Below are 20,021 nucleotides of genomic sequence, written 5' to 3'. Positions count from 1 at the left end.
AAGGTCTGCACCACAGGTGGTTCTGCAGCCGAGAGTGCCCCGTGCTTAATTTCTAAAGTGCAAGTTCCCAGAGACTCTACTAGATGAGAGATGCTTTTACATGGGGGTTAGTACTCGACTTCTTTGCTCCTCTAGTGTACTTTATAATCAACAAGGCCGCATGAGGTTTAGCAACTTACAAGATTTTACTGACAAACCCAGTGCTTGAAAGCTGGCAGTACCGTTGTCATATTGCCTAGCAATATCCACTGATAGCATGCATTTTTGTAAAAGTACAGGTTCTGCTTGTATTATCTGGGGGGTTACCTCCCTTTTTTCAGATTTAAGATTTTTCTGAAAACTTAGGGCTTTTATCAGGTTCATGACGCCAGACTTTGAATATCAATATCCACAAATGGAGCAAGGTTGAGAATTAGATATTGAATTCAGCAAGGATGGGCTGATGTGGTTGGAGAGTGAGTGAATGCATTCTGAATGTGCCTGAGTGGTCTGCTGGAAAAGTAGGAACAACCCAAAAGAAAGCTGAAGCATCTGCTTTTTTAAAAAAGAAGTGCATTATTGCATCTGGTAGCTACCCCACCCAACTTGGATAGCCCTGGCTTGCTAGCATTTCTAACCCCAATTGTTTGTACATGTCTATCTTTTCAGTCTTGTGTAGTGTTGACACCATTAAGGCCGTGGTGAAGGTGCCTGTTCTCTTAGTTGTGACTTGTTGGTCCTGCTGACATCCATTTCTTGTAGTTGTCAAGTTTCTGGCTGTCATGGTTTCAGAGCAAATAGTGTGCCCATCTGTTCTGAAGGTTCACAAATAGCAAATTTTAAATGGGGAGGCTCTGAGCATTTGTTTAATTTCAGTTTTTTTAAAAAACTCAAAACCAGCTGTGCATCAGTATATTGCTGGACTTTCTGTTGTATGAAGCAATTGTCTGAATGTACCCGTGTGTGGTTAGATGCTGGATTCCGCCCAGTTGAGGGAGAGCCCGGAAGAGGTCTGGTGAAAAAGTGGGCAATGCCTCCTTTCTATGTTCAGCAACTTGAAGAATCAGCAATCTCTAATTAAGTTATTTCATTATCAGATGATTGGTCGAACGGGGGTTGGGAGGGCAAGCAAAGCTCCAGATAAGGGTAGAGTGAAACTTGCTAAGTTGTAGCTGTTACTTCAAGCAGTGGTGTTAAAAAGTCAACCTGAATCCAGGTACAACCCAGCAGGTTCTGCACAAGACTCACTGAAATGAGCATTCTGGGCCCTGCATTTTAGGAAGACTTGCGTAGAGTAACTTTTTGCTGTCCTTAGGTCCTGTTGAGATTCCCTGTTTCAGGGACTGGATTGGCCAAGTCCCATTAACCTTATCAGACCAGTTTCCTTGCAGCACTTTGCCTGCACCCATTTGCTCAGAAACCATGAGGACTGGAAACCTAATGGAAGGTGACTGAGGATGCAGCGAATCTGACACCTGCACAGTTCTTAACCTGGAGCAGCCAGGCAGTTAATCCATATCAAAGGTGTGATGTATGTCATATATTTTTCGGCAGCATGTGGATGTGCTGAAGCCAGCAAAGATCAAGGCAGCTCTCAAGAGGCCTCTGATGATGCGTCGCAGCACAGCCACCTGCCACTTTCCTCTCAGCAACTGCAGGCAGCATCTTCAACGGCTGCTGAGACATCCCAACTGGGCGGTGACAGAGATCAGCACCTGTCTATGCTTGGTAAGTGGTCCATGGTGATGAGATTAGAATCCCATTGATCACATCTCACAGGCCTGGTGTTCTTTACTTGCTGCAATATCTCCCGGGTCCGTAATTGGCAAGCCTAGATCTTATGCTGGAAATGACCATGGGCAGTATACATTTAGTGAGTTGTCTGAATGAGGCACCTTCTGCTCAACTCTGGGCATTCATTCATTCATTCATTCATTCATTCATTCATTCATTCATTCATTCATTCATTCATTCATTCATTCATTCATTCATTCATTCATTTATGGGTTTTGTATACTGCCCAACCCCCGGAGGGCTCTGGGTGGTGTATTTATTTATGGGTAGATGGGTAGATGGCATCATGGGTAGATGGACAAAGAATAGTGTTGCTGGGGCCAAAACTTGAATCGGAAGGACTGTATGTGGGAACTGTTCAGGAAGGAATGTTAAGATGCTGCTTCACAAGGGCCAGAGATGCATCCTAGGAAACTTATAAATGTAGCTGACGAATGTTTTCACAAGCCACCCTTCAGCCATCCCTGAACTTGTATTCTTAGTTGGGGATGGAAATTGCAAAAGAACCTATCAAAAGTTGAATGAATCATTCTACCTCATATCAGTTTTTCACTTGAACTGACAGCAGAAAAATGCCCAGAACCTTATTATTGTGAACTCCTGTGAGGAGTATCCTGTTGACAACATGGAGTGATATTAGACAAACAGATGCTATTAGTACCATTGATCTAAACCCCTGAAACTAAGCAACAGGGACAGAGGGAGAGGAAACTGCGCCTGGGACACGACCTGCCTGTGTGCGCACGCCCCCCCCCCATCCCGATCCGCCTCTGCCTACGGATCTGGGAGGAGGATCTGGGGGACAATTTTTTCACCCCCATGTGATGCCAATGGCGTGCGCCCGGGGTGTCTCCCCCCTCCCCTCCCCATTACAGCTTTGCCACTGCTAAGCAGCAACTGTCTGCATATCTTAAAGTTTTCCCCTGCCCCAAAGTTAAATATTGTTCTCTTTACAAAAATGTGTGGTCAGTTTCTCAGAATAACTTTTGCAGAGGTTTCCTGTCCATAAATAGAGTTCCAGGGTACATTAAAAGTTTCGTTGAAGCACAGCTTCCATGAATGAGAATTCATTTCACCAAGTGTCCATTTTTCCATTAGGGATTTGCTAAAAGCAGTCTTGCACATATTTATGTGGAGAGACAGGGTACTAGTATTTGTAAAACAGATTTTATGCTCAGTTGGCAGAGAGAGAGATAAACGATAGGACCAGAAAACTAGGAATGACAGTAGATGTGTCCCTTCTTAAATGTATGTATTTTGTCCTGGGTAGATGCCATGCTGAGAAACCAAGAGGCTCTTCAAAAGATCTTGATGAACCAGGACACACTGAAGGGTCTTGTGGACAGGCTGATGAAGGCTGTGACCAGCATCGAAGAGAGAGTTCACACCATTGAGCGAGAGATGGGCCTCCTCAGTCGATTTATGGAAGAGCTCAACACTGTGGACACTGAGACCAACTGGGGTTGATCGAGGTTTTCCAAGCAGCCCTCCTGGCCACTGTTCAAAGTGTCTTCGGCTGTTTTATCTGGTGTTACAAGAACATTCTTGGTACACACTGAGAGCAAAAGTAACTGCACAAGATAAACCAAAAAAGAGGGTGGGGGAACCAGAAAGCTGATTTCCACTGATAAAATGCTGCTGACTGTGCAAACAGTGTATTTACCATCTTATTCTTTTCATTGAGTTCACGTGCCTCTTCTGGATAAGACAATTTTTTGAAATTCTACATAAACCACCTTGATATAGCCTAGGCCAGTCGTGGTGAACCTATGGCACTCCAGATGTTCATGGAGTACAGTTCCCATCAGCCCCTGCCAGCATGGCCAATTGGCCATGCTGGCAGGGGCTGATGGGAATTTTAATCCATGAACATCTGGAGTGCCATAGGTTCGCCACAACTGGCCTAGGCAAATTCTAGCCAAGTCAGGGAATGCAAGAATCATAAAAATAAGCAGATTTTTATTCGGAGCGCTGACTACATCTATCTGGAAACATTTGAAGCATTCTAAACTTCTTGTGGTGAAGACTTTAAATGCTATTTGTGGCTTGAGATCCCTATAGCAGCCTTTGTGCACCTCATTGTTTCTAAATGCCAGACTTTTTAAGTGAAGAGCTTGCATCCAAAACTCTAATACTGAATTCAGTATAATATTTTCCTGTTCTCCCCACACAACACACACATGTAACACAATTGAAGTTGGTAACTTCTGTAGTGCTTTAGGAAGAACAGTGCCTTACTTGCATTCAGTTTGTCTTCAAGGTTCAAATGACACTGAAAGAGGCTCTTGAATGAGAAACATGATGCCCCTTTCAGAGTATATGTTGGGAAATTTTCACTAGTGGGGCGTTCCATTGTAGCATCTCATTTGCACTTTTGGTAGCAAACCAGTGGCAAATTTACTCACCTGGAAAGACTGGGCTCCTTTCCTTGGTTAGCATTTCAGCTCAAGAGCTTTGGAATAAGCAAATGTGCTGTCAGTGTGTAATATGACATATGTATATCAACCTGACAGTAATGGTAATGGTAACACCTGGAATGTTGAATTTGCAAATGTCCAATTTGTTGAGAAACTTTGACCTTGGGTATGTTTCAAATATATTAAGTCCAGGATCTTTGGGAGTGGAGAAATCATACAAGGGATCTTCATCTTCCAAGAAAAGAAGGTACTCTGCCCCACAAATCTCTTCTCTGCATCTGCTTTGAGGGAGAGATGGAAGTCAATCGCCTGATCTCACCCGAGTACATTTCATTTGCCCAACAACCAAGATATGTGTCTTCTCTCAGTAGTGCAGCACAACATCCTAGTACACATACTTCACCCCTGAATTCAGGCAGCCTTCCCTTTCACCTCTAAACATCTTTGGGACATTCTGCGAGTGAGGAAAGCATTAATTTGCACTTATTTAAAAATAAATTTGAATGTATTTATTTGCTGTCCAGCACTGTGTGGTTTACAGCTGGTGATCTTCAGTAGCACGTTATTGTACTTCTAATCTGTGCAACAGGCATCCTAATAAATGTCAGCCAAATGAAGTTTCGGGTTTTTTTCTGTAGCATGAGTAGAAAGCATCTTTCTAGGGCTGTGGTGGCGAACCTTTGGCACTCCAGATGTTATGAACTACAATTCCCATCAGCCCCTGCCAGCCTGGCCAATTGGGGCTGAGGGGAATTGTAGTCCATAACATCTGGAGTGCCAAAGGTTCGCCACCACTGTTCTAGGGTCACGGTTCACTCACAGATGATGTACTACTAAAATGGCTGGTTTGGGGAATGAGCCGTTTCCAGTGGAAGAAGAGAGCAGGAGCTCAAGTCAGCTGCTAGAAATAAAACTTGCCTCCAGTGTGCCCTTTCCTCTTCAGCATGGTGTAGTGATTAAGAACGGTGGACTCTCATCTGGAGGACCAGGTTTCATTCCCCACTCCACCACATGAGCAGCAGACTTATCTGGTGAACCCAGTTTGTTTTCCCCCCCACTCCTCAACATGAAGCCTCCTGAGTGACCTTAGGCTAGTCACAGTTCTCTAGGAACTCTCAGCCCCACTTTCCTCACAAGGTGTCTGTTCTGAGGAGAGGAAGGGAAGGCGTTTGTAGGTGGTTTGAGACTCCTTACAGTTGAGAAAAGTGTGGTATAAAACCAAACACCTTTTCTTGCTGTTTGCTAAGAGGATTAAATATTACCATTCAAAGCCCAAAGAACCTTATATGGTTTATAGAATAGCAGTTATTGTTATCATTGAGATTATTTCTTGCAAAAATTATATTTATATATTTATGGCATCTTTCCTAAAGATCAGCCACTACTGACAAAAAGCCAAATTACATTAAAATTCGTAACAAGAGTTCAACAAAGAACTCATCTGCACAACAGAAAATAAACATAGCATTATCGATAATAATGGCAATGTTCTGTCAAGTTGCAACTGACGTATGGCAACCTAAGGATAATGGGGTTTCAAGGCAAGAGATAAGCAGAGATTTTGCCATCGACTTCCTGTGCATAGCAACTCCAGTCCTCCTAGATGTTCTTCAAGTTCTGACCATAGCTGACCCTACTTAGCTTCTGAGCTCTGATGAACTCAAGTTAAACAGAGTTATTCAGGTTGCTGTACTGATAACTGACACAGTGATTAATAAGCAAGCCATGGGCTGCACACTCCTGCTCTAAGGAATTTGGGAGGCCATACTCTGTGCTCCCTTCCAGCCCATCAGTTTTCACAACAACCCTGTGAGGATTAAGCGAAAGGAAAGTGGCTGCAAGCATAAAACTTATCCAGGTGCAATCTCTGGCCCTTTCCGCACGTGCAGAAGAATGCACTTTCAATCCACTTTTAATGCACTTTGCAGCTGGATTATACTGTGCGGAATAGCAAAATCCACTTGCAAACAATTGGGAAAGTGGATTGAAAGTGCATTATTCTGCATGTGCAGAAGGGGCTTCTGTTGAATAAAATGGGAGTTAGTCCCAGTCTTTGGCCTAAAGTCATGCCAAAAGCAGTGTAACTCCAAAGGAACCTGAGATCTGTATCCTGCTCCAGTCTAATGTAACTGCTTGTGCCTTTCAACATTATTTTTTTTCTCCTGGGAAATCTAATTTGGGGAAGAATTCTGTCTTACTTGCTTATATTCCAGGAGACCCACTCGAGTTATGAGAAGAAAATCCTGCTCAGCAGAAACAACAGGCAAGATCAACTGCAGTTATATCACTTCTACTTTATTTTGTAATTTGTACACATCATCTCTGATTTTGCCATGGTAAATCCAAATCATCAGGCCCTGCAGTACCCCAGGATTGTACAGTTTGCCTGTGTTTGCATTTACTATTCAGATAACGCACTCTGATCCTTAGCATTAAATTATTAATAAAAGCTACCACTACTGTACTCCTTTATTTCCCTGCTCATCGTTCTAAAAAATGAGTTAGAATTTCCACTTCACCAAGAAGTTCTGAGGCTGAATCTACAACATGTTGCAGAAAGTAATGGAGGGATCCTGAGAGAGGACAATGCAGTATGCCGCTTAACAGCACTTAACTTGTGGGAAATATTTTTTTCTGAAAGATAGTCTTCCACTGATGGAAAAAAGTCTGTTGTTGAAGAACATGTTTTGCTAATGAAGGAAGCAGAGTGGAATCACAAGATTCAGCTTAGTGGAAGAGAGTCATGGGATTCGGCCCTGTATGATTACAGTCTCCCATGTTGTGGGAGTCTGCTTTTCTTCTTCTCATACTTGAGTGTGTGTGTTTTTTTGATGTATCTCCCTAGGAAGCATCACACTTCCATAGCCACGTGGGGTAATAGCTGGAGCTGTTTTCTATGGCTGATTCCGCATGAGTCAAAAACAGCAGTGTGAAAACAGTGTGAAAATGGTATAAAAGGGTTTAAAACGGTGTAAAAGGGTTTATACTGTTTTCATACCCTTTTCACACTGCTGTTTTTGGCCCATGCAGAATCAGCCTATGATAAACTTTGCAGAAGCCATGACATTTCTCTTCCCCTGTTTCTTTCAGCGTGGGGATTACTTGAGACCTCATGGGACATTTTTCATATTCCTATGAGGTATGGATGGCTCAGGTGTTTCATCTTGTCCAAGATAACATAGAACTACTCTGGCTGTGCTTCTGTCAGGAAGGCTGTAACTATATCTGTGGAGCATCACTTGCTCTGCTTTGGGAGGTACATCTTTTGCATAAAAGGATCTTCTCTTGGCAAAAAAACCCCCATCCTTTTTGGAGCAATTGAAACTGGTCACACTTCCAGTCCTTTTTCAAATGCTTATATCCTTCAAAATTACAGAAATAGCTGTCTGCATTTGGGATTGCAAACAGGAAGAGTTAATACTTTATCTACTCAAGGATTTTTGAACATTTGGGTGCTGTGTGGTTTCCGGGCTGTATGGCTGTGTTCTAGCAGCATTCTCTCCTGACGTTTCGCCTGCATCTGTGCCAGCCATCTTCAGAGGATCATAGGAGGATCATGGCCGTGTTCTAGCAGCATTCTCTCCTGACGTTTCGCCTGCATCTGTGGCTGGCATCTTCAGAGGATCATAGGAGGATCATGGCCGTGTTCTAGCAGCATTCTCTCCTGATGTTTCGCCTGCATCTGTGGCTGGCATCTTCAGAGGATCATGCCAGCCATAGATGCAGGCGAAACGTCAGGAGAGAATGCTGCTAGAACACGGCCATACAGCCCGGAAACCACACAGCACCCAAGTGATTCCGGCCATGAAAGCCTTCGACAATACATTGATTTTTGAACAGTTTTGTAGCTTCCTGTGGTGAAAGCTGAACAGTCATAGCAAGCTGTAGGGTATTCATTCTTCTGAATCTTCACTTTCCACAAGAATTTGGAATAAATGAAGATCAAAATAAATGAAGATCAAAATGAAGATCAAAATAGAAAAAGGAACTCAGCAAGGGTGTCCAATTTCATCTTTTTTATACTAGCATTTGCAATATTACAACAATAAAACAAGAGAAAAACATTATCAGAATCAAAATAGCTAGTATCTAAACTTGCTCCTTGAGATAAGTGCAGCTGGCTGGTTGGGATGCATTTGAAAGAGGCGACAAGCTGTGGATTCCCACTTGGCTTTTATTTGGTGCCATAAAAACATGTATGCGGTGCCTGCTTCTGTTGGTAGCACACCAGGAAACATTTGTTCTGCTAGGACTCTTCCTTCTGGCCGTTGTCTGGAATAACCAGTAATTTGACCGCTCTGCCTCTTGGCTACTCAAAAGGGGCTGGCCCACAGGGCGGATCCTTGAGCTGAAAATTGCGGAGGTGAGGAGGAGGCTGAGAGGCAGCAGAAGTGCAGCTGAGCCAACCCGCCTTCCTCGACATCTGTGGGGCGCAGCAGCGCAGTGGTAATGATGGCCTCTTTTCTTGCTAATTTGCTTTCTGGGGATAGCCCCAGCCTGCTTTTGCTGCCCTCTGCCACTTTTCTGACGAGTGTTTTCTCCCACCTCTTGCCTTCTTTATCTTGCTAGGACATCTATTCGTCTCCCTGCTTGGCCTTTTCCTTTTTGTGCCTGGCTATTTTTCCATACTTAGTGGCCCAGAAAGAGTAAAAGTGGGGGGAAAGTTGGGAGGTAAAAAATCTGCGAACCAACCTGGTACAAAACGGTGATGCAACACTTTCTCCTTGAAATCATCGTCAACTTTCAGTTGCGTTCTGCTGATCTGGGATGGATTATTGGCCTCTGCTTGGCCAGGAAATGCATTTTTTGGATTTTAATGGCTCTGATTTCTAAGGAGCGAAATGAGACAACGAGTTTAAAAACAGCCCAGCTGTGCTGTGTGCAAAAGCCAACACCCAATGAGGATGGTAGCAATTTTCTTTTGAAGGAGAGCATCTGAGCAAGCGAACAGCTGCCTGTCAGGCAGGAAATTCAATAGGTGAAGCTTCTCTTACGGTTCATCTCCTTCAACTGTAACTTTTGCAAAGCACTAAAGTTATGGGGGAAGCTGTGGAGGTTCCTTGATTGAATCCACACTCCTCATCCCCTGACCCCACTTGACATAGATCCCATTGTTCCCTGTATCCCATGGGCTCTGTACAGACCATTCCTAGAAAAGTAGTGCAGCGGGGAAGAAAAGTAGGGAGTTCTTTGCCTGTGTCAGCAATTCTCTTTCTCCTTGGGTGTCCCTGTGAGAGGTGAGGCTCAAACAGAAATACCCTTCCGCCATGTTGACCTTGCCTATAATAACAGAGTTGCCCCCATCCCCAAAGGAAGGGTATTTGCAGAGATAGGACAACAGTGATGCACCATGGATTATTCTTCTCTTTCCTTAATGAAAGTATCCTTGCCCACTGAAGTATTTGCATGGATCTGACTCCACTCTGTGACAAAACAATAATCATAGGCCTCATTCTGTTCTGGACTGGAACTAAACCTTCTGCCACCTGTTAATTCCAGGAAATACTGGAAAAAAACCTTCCCCGCCAGTCTCTTTACTGCTTTCTTTTCTTCAGCTTGTTCTTTGAAAAGCACAGACCAACCTTGGCTCAGTCACTGTGTGTGTGAATGTGTATATGCATGCACACCTCTCTTTAGGAGATGGACTCACTCTGGCTTGCTTTGATTATGTGTACTTGCATTGCAGGGGGTTGGGGTCTCTTCCAGCTCTATGATTCCTCGGTGAAGAACCCAGCAGGAAATTGAGTTGGTTTTTCCCTGCATCCTAAAGTTTGAAAAATGTGCCCTATTCCTTTTGGAGCAAGACAGGGTTTATTTGGGTTTGGACCTTGCAAATATCAAAAGCAGTTATAGCTAACCTTTTCGAGACCAAGTGCCCAAATTGCAACCCAAAACTCACTTATTTATCGCAAAGTGCCAACACGGCAATTTAACCAGAATACTGAGGTTTAAGTTTAGAAAAAACGGTTGGCTCCGAGGCATGCGTTACTCAGGAGTAAGCTTGGTGGTAGTCGGCGGCTTTGCTTTGAAGCAACCATGCAACTCTTCCAACGGGTGAATCACGACCCTAGGAGGGTTTACTCAGAAGCAAGCCCCATTGCCAGCAACTGAGCTTACTCCCAGGTAAAGGACCACGCTTTAGTTCTTCCCATGAAAATCAGTGGGGTTTAACAGCGCTTAACAGGGTTACCTACACTGCTTCCCCAAAACTAGGTCTTAGGTTTAATGCTAATAATCGAGCCCAGCGGCCCAGGCCAGCCTAGATGTGTGGGGGGGAGGGCACACTCTGTATGCGCGTGCCCACAGAGAGGGTTCTGAGTGCCACCTCTGGCACCCATGTCATAGATTTGCCACCACTGATCTAAAGGAACAGCTTCCCCCATATTGATCGGCCCGTGCCCTAAGATCAGTAGATGAACTCTATCTACTACCGGATAGGCTTTTTCAGTGGTGGCCCCAAGATTGTGGAACGATCTCCCCACTGAGGCACCTCAAGCATCTTTTAAACATTTTTTTTTAAGAAAATAGATAAAATTGGTAAAGATGCACCTATTTTCCCTGGCGTTTGGCTGAAGTGATAATTTTTGATAATTTTATGAATTTTTAAACAGGTTTTAGGAATTTTAATTTTATTGTGACAGGTTTTAGTTGCTTTTACATTGTATTGGATTATATGAGTTTTAAGTTGTAATTCACCCTGACACCTTCGGATATAGGGTGGGATAAAAATTACGTAGATATAAATAATAGCTCTGCTTAGTAGGGAAGCTTTCTACCATTAATGAGGCCTTTTCACTTTTCTCAGCCCCTGCAATTGGTAGACTCAGGGCTACATCAGATGTATTTGGGAAGTTCTGACAGATTTTTAAAGTGTAATTTTCAGATGCCTGGGGCCTAATTTAGATTAGGACTCTTCTTCCACAAGATGTGCTCCACAGGTGAAATGAACTCTGTTGCCTTTACTTGCAGATTTGGGTGTGTAACCTCTATCTGTGGGTTCTGTGGGGCAGAACTTGGAAGGAGTTGCAAAGAACTAAATTTAAAACAAAATGGTCTACTTCCTTAACAAATAACACTTTTAACATCAACATTTAACATTAACAATTTACAGTCCTTTTAGGTTGCATTTCAAGTCCTTATATTTACAGTCTACTGATAATGCCAAGTCCAATTCTTCCTGCTGGTGGTTGGCTTATGAAGACTTCAGAGGCTTGGTGAACGGGATCCAAGATGATGAAGGTCCCCAAAAGAACTCCCATCAACTACATACATAGCAAGCCCTGAAACAATAAACTCTAACATTTACAATATAACAAAAATAAACAACTCCCTTCCCACTAGTTCCCAACAACTTTGCAGTTACCTTAAACAAGGTGTTAAGAGCTTATAAAGAATTAAATCAAGGTCCCAGACTGGTAGCCTTGCTTCCTCCAACTTCACCAGTTTTTGCAGCCTTCTCCTGCTTTGAGACTCCACCCCTTTCTGGGTCAACCCATTCTGAACATAGGGGTTACAGGTGCATGGAGGTTTATGCCAGTGGGGCAAATTTTAGGTCCCTGCGACCATTTCAGGTTGGAGAAAATATGTGGGGGTGACTTATCCCCCTCTTCCTGCAAACTTTGGAGCCAAGTAAACCTGGGCCTTTGAAAATAGAGTTTGTTTATAAATTTATGTTTTGCTTTTGGACTTAAAGTTCACAATACCATTCACTAATCTTCCATTTTTTAAATCCTCAATAACCCCATGGGGTGTGTTACATTGAGGGAGTGACAGGCCCAAGATTGTCCAGCTTGCCTGTGTAACCCCCATGCTCAGAATGGGTTGACCCAGAAAGGGGTGGAGACTCAAAGCAGCAGAAGGCTGCAGAGCTCATGAAGTTTGGAGGAGACAAGGCTACCAGACTCGGACCTTGATTTGTATAAGCCCTTAACACCTTGTTAAGGGTTTTTGTGTTTGTAATGGGTGAGAGTTCTCCTGGAAACCTTCATCATGTTGAATCCTGTTCATCAAGCCCTTGGAGTCTTCAGGAGCCAACCCACTTGCAAAGAAGAATTGGACTTGGCAGTATCAGTAGACTGTAAATATAAGGACTTGAAAATGCAACCTGAACAGGACCTTGAAGTGTGATGTTAAATGTTGATGTTATATGTTAAGAAAGTAAACCATTTTGTTTTTAAAATTTGTTGTTGCAAACTCATTCCAAGTTCTGCCCCACAGAACCCACAGATAGAGGTTACACTTGCACAGAATAAGTCAATCTGAACCATATTTTCCCAGGTCCTAGCCTGATACACTTCACGGGAGACCCAAACATGGATCTTCACATATATGTTTGGTTTGGCCCTCTGAGGCAACTGGGGGTTCCTGAAGTGTGTTACGAGATTCTGACTAAACAGAGTACCTCACTTATCCAAGTGAAAGTGCACCAGCTGGCCAGCCAGCTAGTCTTAACTGGAAGATGACAAAGGGAGCTGAAGAGAAGGGGGGGGGGGGGCGCAACTAAGAATTGTGGAGCTGGAGACCAGACTGCCCATCCCCAGCCAGTCACATGGTCAGAGTGACAGATGTGGTGGTGAGGTTAAGGCATTGGAGCCATGAGACTGGGTACAAAATCTTGCCCTTCCCGAAAGCTTTCTCAAACAGCTGTGAGGGGAGAATTAAAGAAGCAGGGGGATGGTCATTTGTGCAATTTGAACAGTGGGCAGACACAGGAGCTCTAGCAGAAACAAGGGCAAAGAAGTGAGGTGGTCTAAGGTAGGTTGGTAACTGCACAATGGAAGTTTGGCACAAGACTGGGTTGGGTAGCGCAGTGGTGTGCGTAGATTATGTAGGATTTACAATCTTATCCGCTTACCCGATCTCTTTTATACCACTTGAGCCTTGCAGTCACACAATAGGGGTATTGTTCTAAGCATACTTAATTACGAGGGGGGGGGAACCCCTTTAAAATTAGTGGAGTTTGCTCAGTAAAATAGCTTTCCCACATTGTAATTAAAAATAGGAATAAAATGTGCAGTCTGAACTGGAGAAGAATGCAGTGTTAGCTAGGCTTTGGTGAAAGCATTGTTGTGGATACAGTTCATCGCAGGCAGCTACATGGCAATGCTTGGTGCTTTCCATGTTCAGACCACCTCACACATGTTCTTGTTGTGGTCTTTGCAACAGTCCTGCAAAGTTGACCAATATTTTTACTTTCAGTATAGCAGATTTGGGGGAAGGGGGCTGAGAGCGGGTGGATTGTCTACTCTAGAACCAACAAAATATTTGGCTGGAGGGAAATGAGTCTTGGCTCCAGAGGAAAATGGTAACTACGCTCTCTTCCTGGGTGGGCACAAGAACTGGGTTAAATGCCTGTCCCGTAATATGCCTGGATAAATATTATAGGGAAACAGTTCTGGAAACCCTGAATAGCGCTTTAGACAGCCCATGCTGTGCATGCTAGTTTTGCAGTGGCATTTTACTTTTACTTTAAAAAAAAAATCAGGTCTGAAAAATAATGGAACATCAATATGGAATATGCTGAAATTGACACATTGGCAGCAATTTTATAATGCATTCATCAGTGGTCATTAGTCATTGCGGGTAAACAGAGCTTCTGTATTCAAAGGTAGGGTGACCCGGAATACCAGTTGTTGGAAAGCAACAGTGGGTGCTGTCTTTAGCCTCTGTGCGTTGCATGTTGGTCTTTCAGGGCATATGGTCAGTACTGTGGACGGGCCGCTGGTCTAACGCAGAAGGATTCTGTGTAGAAATGAAATAAACGAAAAATATTGATGCCAGATTAAATGGTTAGCATGGAAACTACAGTTCACGTGGATTAATTTCCGGCTCAGATTTAACAGAAACTGGACAGCGGTATAACATCAGTATAGTTTACATTCCACAGAGTTCACTTATCCAAATTACAATCAAACAGGCGAACACCTGCCATATTTTTCCCGGCTTTGGCTAGCGCAAGGTAGAAGTAGCCATTTTCAGGCTGGCCCTTTATTAATATTATTTGTCAGCAAAATCCTCGCTTTTTGTAAGTGCCTTTAGCATTTTAGGAAGTAACTATGTTCCCTGTGATCAGATAATAGAACCAGTAGGTTCACCATGTCTTCAGCTAGTTTGCAGCCAAGGTGGGTTTGAGTTAAATCAAACTAGATTGAAATCACTAATAAGTAAGACTTGATTTAAATAATAGTTTTATAACTTTGATATTTCGAGCCAGATGATTGTTTAATTTTTAGGATAATAACTTTTTGGATTAGTTTTACAGTTATATCAAAAATTACTTTGATTATACTCTTAGAAATAGTTATGAAATTATTGCAAGCTGAACTATTTCCAGTTTCCTTCTGGATGCCAGGCCTTGCATTTTTTTGTTGCTGTGTTCTGTCTGCCTTATCCATAGGTAGAAGACTGTCATTAAAATATTCCTAAACTGAGTTTCTTTTCGGGCCTGCTGCCATTGTAGAGAAAATAACCTCAGGCTATACACACAAAGGCCCTTTCCCCACTCACCTTTGCCCGAGGTTTGCTGCGGGCAATTCCCGGCGCGCACAATTCCTGGCGCGCGCCCTGGCTTCCCCACGACCCCGCGCTCTGTGCGGGGTCGTCAAAAGGCGCCATTTCAAAAAGCACCAGGAATTCCGCGCGTGGAGGGGGCGGGAGAGAGGCAGCGTCGGGGCGGCTGCGTTCTCGCCGCCCCTGAAGTGGGGAAGGGAGCTGGACCCCACGCTACTTGAGGAGAGTAGCGCGGGGCTTAAGGAAAGTGGGGAAAGGGCCATCATCGTTCCCAAGACTAGTGAAGTATTCTGCTCAAAAGGTTTCACTTCTGTTTTTACTACTTGCCCCTCTCTCCTCACACTGAGCTCTTTGTGCAGATCTACTCCACTCCAAGCAATCTTCTATTCCTGCAGCTTCTTGATCCTCAGCACTTAACAGGTAAGGGGTTGATTCTGTGCACTTGGATTTGTAAAGGAACAATGGGATTAAGATCTTTCTCAACTCTGTATGTTTATTTTAGAGAAGAGGCATTTAGCTCTGCAGATACAAATTCACAGTGTTAAGTACTTTAGAGCCAAGCATCTGTGATAATTGCCCCTAATAATCTTACAGAAGCCTCTGGAACAGCATGACAATGTGAATGGATTAATGGAATTTATCAAAAAAATTATCAAAAAATTTAAACATTGCTTGAATACACAGCCTCACGCTACATAATTAAAAACTCATCCTTATTTCATGAGAAATAACCTTTGGACTATAATGTATCTTAAATACAAAACTATGTAAACTATCTTTAGATAAATTTATCCTCAAAATGTATTTTATTAAAAAAAGAATTTAAATGTTTAAAAATCCAATTTAATTTTTAAAAATCTGATTTTTTAAAGTCTTTTTAAATCATTGATTTTTATCTATTTACAGCTAATACTGCAGAAGGCACTAACTGAAATACAAGGAGGATAAAAGCTTTACTCAAAAGCTGTTCAGAGCAATTTGATAATTTTCAAGGTCGTGCTGAAATTAAACCGTATCAGATGACGATTGTAGTGACAGGCAGGAAAGACTTTCCTCCTCCATGGATGCGGCTGTATGCTTTGATTTCTTTCTTGGCAGCAGTACTGATCAAAACAGAGTTGAAAGCAGAGGTGGGATCCAACCAGTTCTCACCACTCCTCTAGAAGTGGTTACTAATTTTTTCTGAGTGCCGAGAAGGGGTTACTAAAGCAACCTCCCTGCCCAATAGGGACTGGAGGTGCGTGTGTGCGGCGGCACCACTGTTTGAATCCCACCACCATTGGAACCTGTTATTAAAATGTTTGGATCCCACCACTGGTTGAAAGGTGTGTTTTTGTATACAAGGCAGAGGAGTCTCTAATTTTAAGCCCTCTTTCCTCTTCAGCTCTGACCAGCATGAAAGACGATGTCAGTATTCTGGAACCGTTCTTGGAGGATGGAGACTACAGCAACCTTATACCTGTACAGAGAGTCTCATGCAGAGACAAGCTGTGGGGAATTCTTCCACAACGTTCTGCAGCATCATGTCTCGACTTATGGAGCCGCTTTGATTATGGCATGGCCTGTTTTTCCCACAAGCCTTTAAAGGAAAAGGCCACTATGACTGAGGCCACTGGGTCTCCAGTCAAGAGAACAATCTGGGCTTTGCTTATGATTCTCATCTTCTTGGCCATTGTGCTAATCGTGATGAGTGTTGTCTACATCTGTTTCATTTGGTGTCCATGGAGCCAACCAACGCAAGCTGAAGTTGGCAGGATCAGAGGGTGGGAGAACATAACAGAGGTCATCTCAGTTGTACCAGAAAAGCTCAGTGTTGCGACGCTTCTCAAAGCCCAGAGCGAAGAACCACCTTGGGGAGCTGTGAGGAATTGCTTAGACAAAGCTGTTCTGAAGTTCTCGGAAGAGCCAGATGTGTTGAAAAAGAATGCCAGGATGGTCCTTCAGTGTAATGGAACAAGGCGGGAGTTCCTATCTGGAGAAGGGGGAAATGACATTGAAGTAGTCTGGATCAATGGCAGGGCAGAATATCTTGTGCATGAAGCCAGCCTTGAAGTCCGTGTGGCAAGGCTTGGCCAGCATCCGTTGCCACTGAATCTCACCACCATTATTGGAGTCCGCCAGGATCTGGCTGTCCACGGTGCTTTGGAGGAGCTACAGGGCTGCCTTGATAAGGTTGTGCAGGAATTTCCCTATGAGCCTATCGTGGTTCAGAACAGTGCCAAATTGGTGATATCATGTGGGGCAGACCTGAACTTTGTATCCGGTGAGCAGCAAACCGAGATCGTTGTGTACAGAGAAAACAACACAAATGGGGAGATTCAGTATCAGGTGAAAGCTACTGGGTGGGCTTGGTTGGTGAGGTTTTTTACAAGAGGCTCCATTTAGCTCCATGATTGATGGTGAACGATGGCTTGGGCAGGTAGTCAAGGAGCTAGGATAGTTGGAGTTAATTATAAAGCGGAAAGAAAAAGGGAGCCAACCCCCCCCCCCCCAAATACTTGCCAAATAGACAAGGAAGAACACAATGTGATCTTAAATTTCTGTTGTATTAGTACTCAACCAGATTAATGCAATAATACATTCATAAACAATCATTAATTCTGTCATATAAAATGCGTACTTTGCATCAGATTCATTCATAAGTAACCGGAACCTTTCATGAATGATTTCAGTTAAATGCCACAAAGGGCTTAAGGAAAACACAGTTCGTCTGGGACAAAAATGACTGGCAGCTTATGTCCTCCAGTGTGTTAATATTTCTTAAGCGGACCGACACATAGTTCTTAGCCCTCACATCCAAGTCATCAAGCAAATTCTTCGTTAGATGCTACTTGGTATCGTGATCACAATGTAACACCTAGTATGGAGATGTCACGCCCACAGAAAAATTTCGCAGCAATTGCCGAAGTGCTTAAGTATATAGTTCCAGCTGTTACATTCGTGTAAACTTGTGCAAAGTAACGCATACAAACAGTAATATGCACTGTGTTTTACAAGAGCTCATGACGCTCTTGTTATTGGTGTCCAACCAATTCTTCTAAAACACGCAGTCTTCAGCAATGTACAGCAATCTTCAATGATATGCAAAACGCTATGCGCTACGAGCGTTTTCGGTTCTTCGTCAGTGCTAAAGTGCTTACATGCAATAATTTAACGCAAGTGCATTTTTTTATCTAAAATACAATACAAAAATCTATTAAGAATGTTTACAAAAATGTTTTAAATTTTTTAAAAATATAATTAATTATACATATGGGCAGGTAGTCAAGGAGCTAGGATAGTTGGAGTTAATTATAAAGCAGCATCTTGCCTTCAAATGTGCAGAGTCTGGGGAAGGGCAGTCAAATTAGTTCAGTCTTCATCAGTACCCATTCATTGCATGGTGGGCAATAGTAAGAGGTTCAGAGGTAGTTATTTAGCAGTTCACTGATTCAGCATTCTATTCCATGATGTCTTGGAATCTCAGTGTGAACTTTTGCAGAATCTCAAGTTAAAGTTTGCAGGCTTTTTAAACTAATGGTTTTTGCATGTAATCAATCAGGAAAATAAATGCTAGAAAACTAAATATATATTGTATTGGCTAAGGCTCACTAAAAGTTCACTTCTACCCACTAAGTAGCGTTTATTAAAATGTTACTTATGGATGAAAATCCACAGGTTGCAGAAGGAATCGCAAAGTTATGTATAGCAGCTTGCACAATCTGTCAGACTGTTGGGTAATAATGTAGAATGTAAGTTTTAGCGTTATTACTTTTTTAAAGACTGTATGTAAATTTTCAGTCTCTGTGTTAATATTTTGGGTTCTGCTGGAGGGATCTTTGGAGAACTGTGCAGGTCTACAAATTCATAAAGATTTATTTGATTTCCATTAATTCAGTGCTTCATGAATAACCTATAGTGTTTGAAAATGTTATTTTGCTGTTATAACCTATCAGGTGCAGTGCCTGTAAGGATATTGTAGAAAATCAATACAGGTCAAATGCATCAGAGTTTTTTTGACGTGGGGAGGAAGAAAGAAGGACACGTTGACATTTTTAGGCATTAGTGTAAGATGCTTGCTGATCCTAAGGTTAAAGATTCTTGGGAGGTTCATCACTAAGATCTCGTTTGACCGTCCTTTTCTTTCTCCAGAGCCAAAATACTGCACTTTCAATATTTTTGCTCTTTATTCATGTGGTTTTAGCCTATGAGTGTGATTGTTTTAGCCTATGAGTGTGATCGTTTGTTTCAAAATTCAATGAATGTATACATTTGGACAGTTCAGACAATATACTAATTTAACACTTTTCTCTACAACCAGTAATCCAACTGAATAGAACTCTTAAGTACTTCCAATAAATGCTTAAATTCTTACTTGGTTCTTTAGCCCCATGCTATATGTTCAAAAGTTCCCTCCTTAATACTTTCTGGTTTATTGAATTGATGATTTACCTTGGTTCTTTATGTGCCCTCCATTTGGGATAAACTTAAAATTTCGCTGCAGTAAAGTATCCCTGTAGGAATGTATAAGCAATTAATCATACAATGATGTTTATAAATAATTGTTCTTTAGCACTAGAATAATTTCACAGATATTATTACAACAGTCCTAAGCTGTAGGCCATCATTAATATAATTTCCATAACACAGAAGAGATGTGCTGAGGCATACTTGGCAAAGAAGACTATTCACCAGCTAGTTAATGGCTGATGTCAGGAGTTTTGGAACACACACTTCTTCCCCATTCTTTTGGCCTTTGCAGGATTTATTTTGCGATTCACAATTCTTCCCTCCTCCATTGTATCCTTGCAATAACCCTGTGAGGTAGGCTGTCCAAGAGAAGCTGATTGGCCCACATTTCCCCCTGTAAGTTTCATCGTGCACAAGGATTTGAACTAGGGTCTCTCCCTCTACACTGACTGTCCAGTTAGCTACTTGAAGCCCTTGTCATGCAGTAGGATCATGAACCCTCTCACAGTCACGCACAACACAATCCACCAATCCTACTGTAGAATAGCCTGGGTGGGCAGGAGCTTGACGGATCAGAAATGTAGCTGGTGGATTAGAAGATTACTAGTTCTTATTCTGATACTGGAGGAAGGTAGGGGATTGTATCTATGAACTAAACTAGGTTTGACAACATGACAACTTGCAAGGCCAGGCTTCTTTCTTTTTTAAGTACCATAAAAAAGGAGCTCAAAGTTGAAAGGAGCAAAGCCGTGCCCTCTCCTCCACTTTTGATTGCAACACCTGGTTGATCAAGCTGGAAAATGAAATAACGAGGACCCAGAGACAGAGTTTTCTCCCGTCACCTTCGCGCACTTCATTTTTGGTAAATCCACA

General features: G+C 42.7%; 1 protein-coding gene across 3 annotated transcripts; it reads left to right on the top strand.

Annotated features, from left to right (window-relative positions):
• Positions 1 to 8,542: 8,542 nt before the first annotated feature.
• Positions 8,543 to 19,052, top strand: LOC125430183. Of its 3 annotated transcripts, XM_048492009.1 has the most exons (4): positions 8,558 to 8,636; positions 15,059 to 15,119; positions 16,084 to 17,095; positions 17,964 to 19,052. In XM_048492009.1, the coding sequence occupies exon 3, from the start codon at positions 16,095 to 16,097 to the stop codon at positions 17,082 to 17,084; it is 990 nt and encodes a 329-aa protein (XP_048347966.1). In that variant the 5' UTR covers positions 8,558 to 8,636; positions 15,059 to 15,119; positions 16,084 to 16,094; the 3' UTR covers positions 17,085 to 17,095; positions 17,964 to 19,052. The 3 variants fall into 3 exon arrangements, with proteins under 3 accessions (XP_048347965.1, XP_048347966.1, XP_048347964.1); XM_048492007.1 differs by having other exon boundaries at positions 16,084 to 19,052; XM_048492008.1 differs by lacking the exon at positions 15,059 to 15,119 and having other exon boundaries at positions 8,543 to 8,636; positions 16,084 to 19,052.
• The last annotated feature ends 969 nt before the right edge of the window (positions 19,053 to 20,021 follow it).

Source organism: Sphaerodactylus townsendi, linkage group LG03 (assembly GCF_021028975.2).
Source record: "Sphaerodactylus townsendi isolate TG3544 linkage group LG03, MPM_Stown_v2.3, whole genome shotgun sequence".
In the NCBI taxonomy this organism is placed as follows: Eukaryota; Metazoa; Chordata; class Lepidosauria; order Squamata; family Sphaerodactylidae; genus Sphaerodactylus; species Sphaerodactylus townsendi.
The sequence above is the reverse complement of the archived record's forward strand: the minus strand, read 5'-3'. Positions and strand labels throughout refer to the sequence as shown.

Coding starts and splice junctions, on each gene's coding strand:
- LOC125430183 (XM_048492008.1), top strand. CDS start 16,095: ATGAAAGACGATGTCAGTATTCTGGAACCGTTCTTGGAGGATGGAGAC.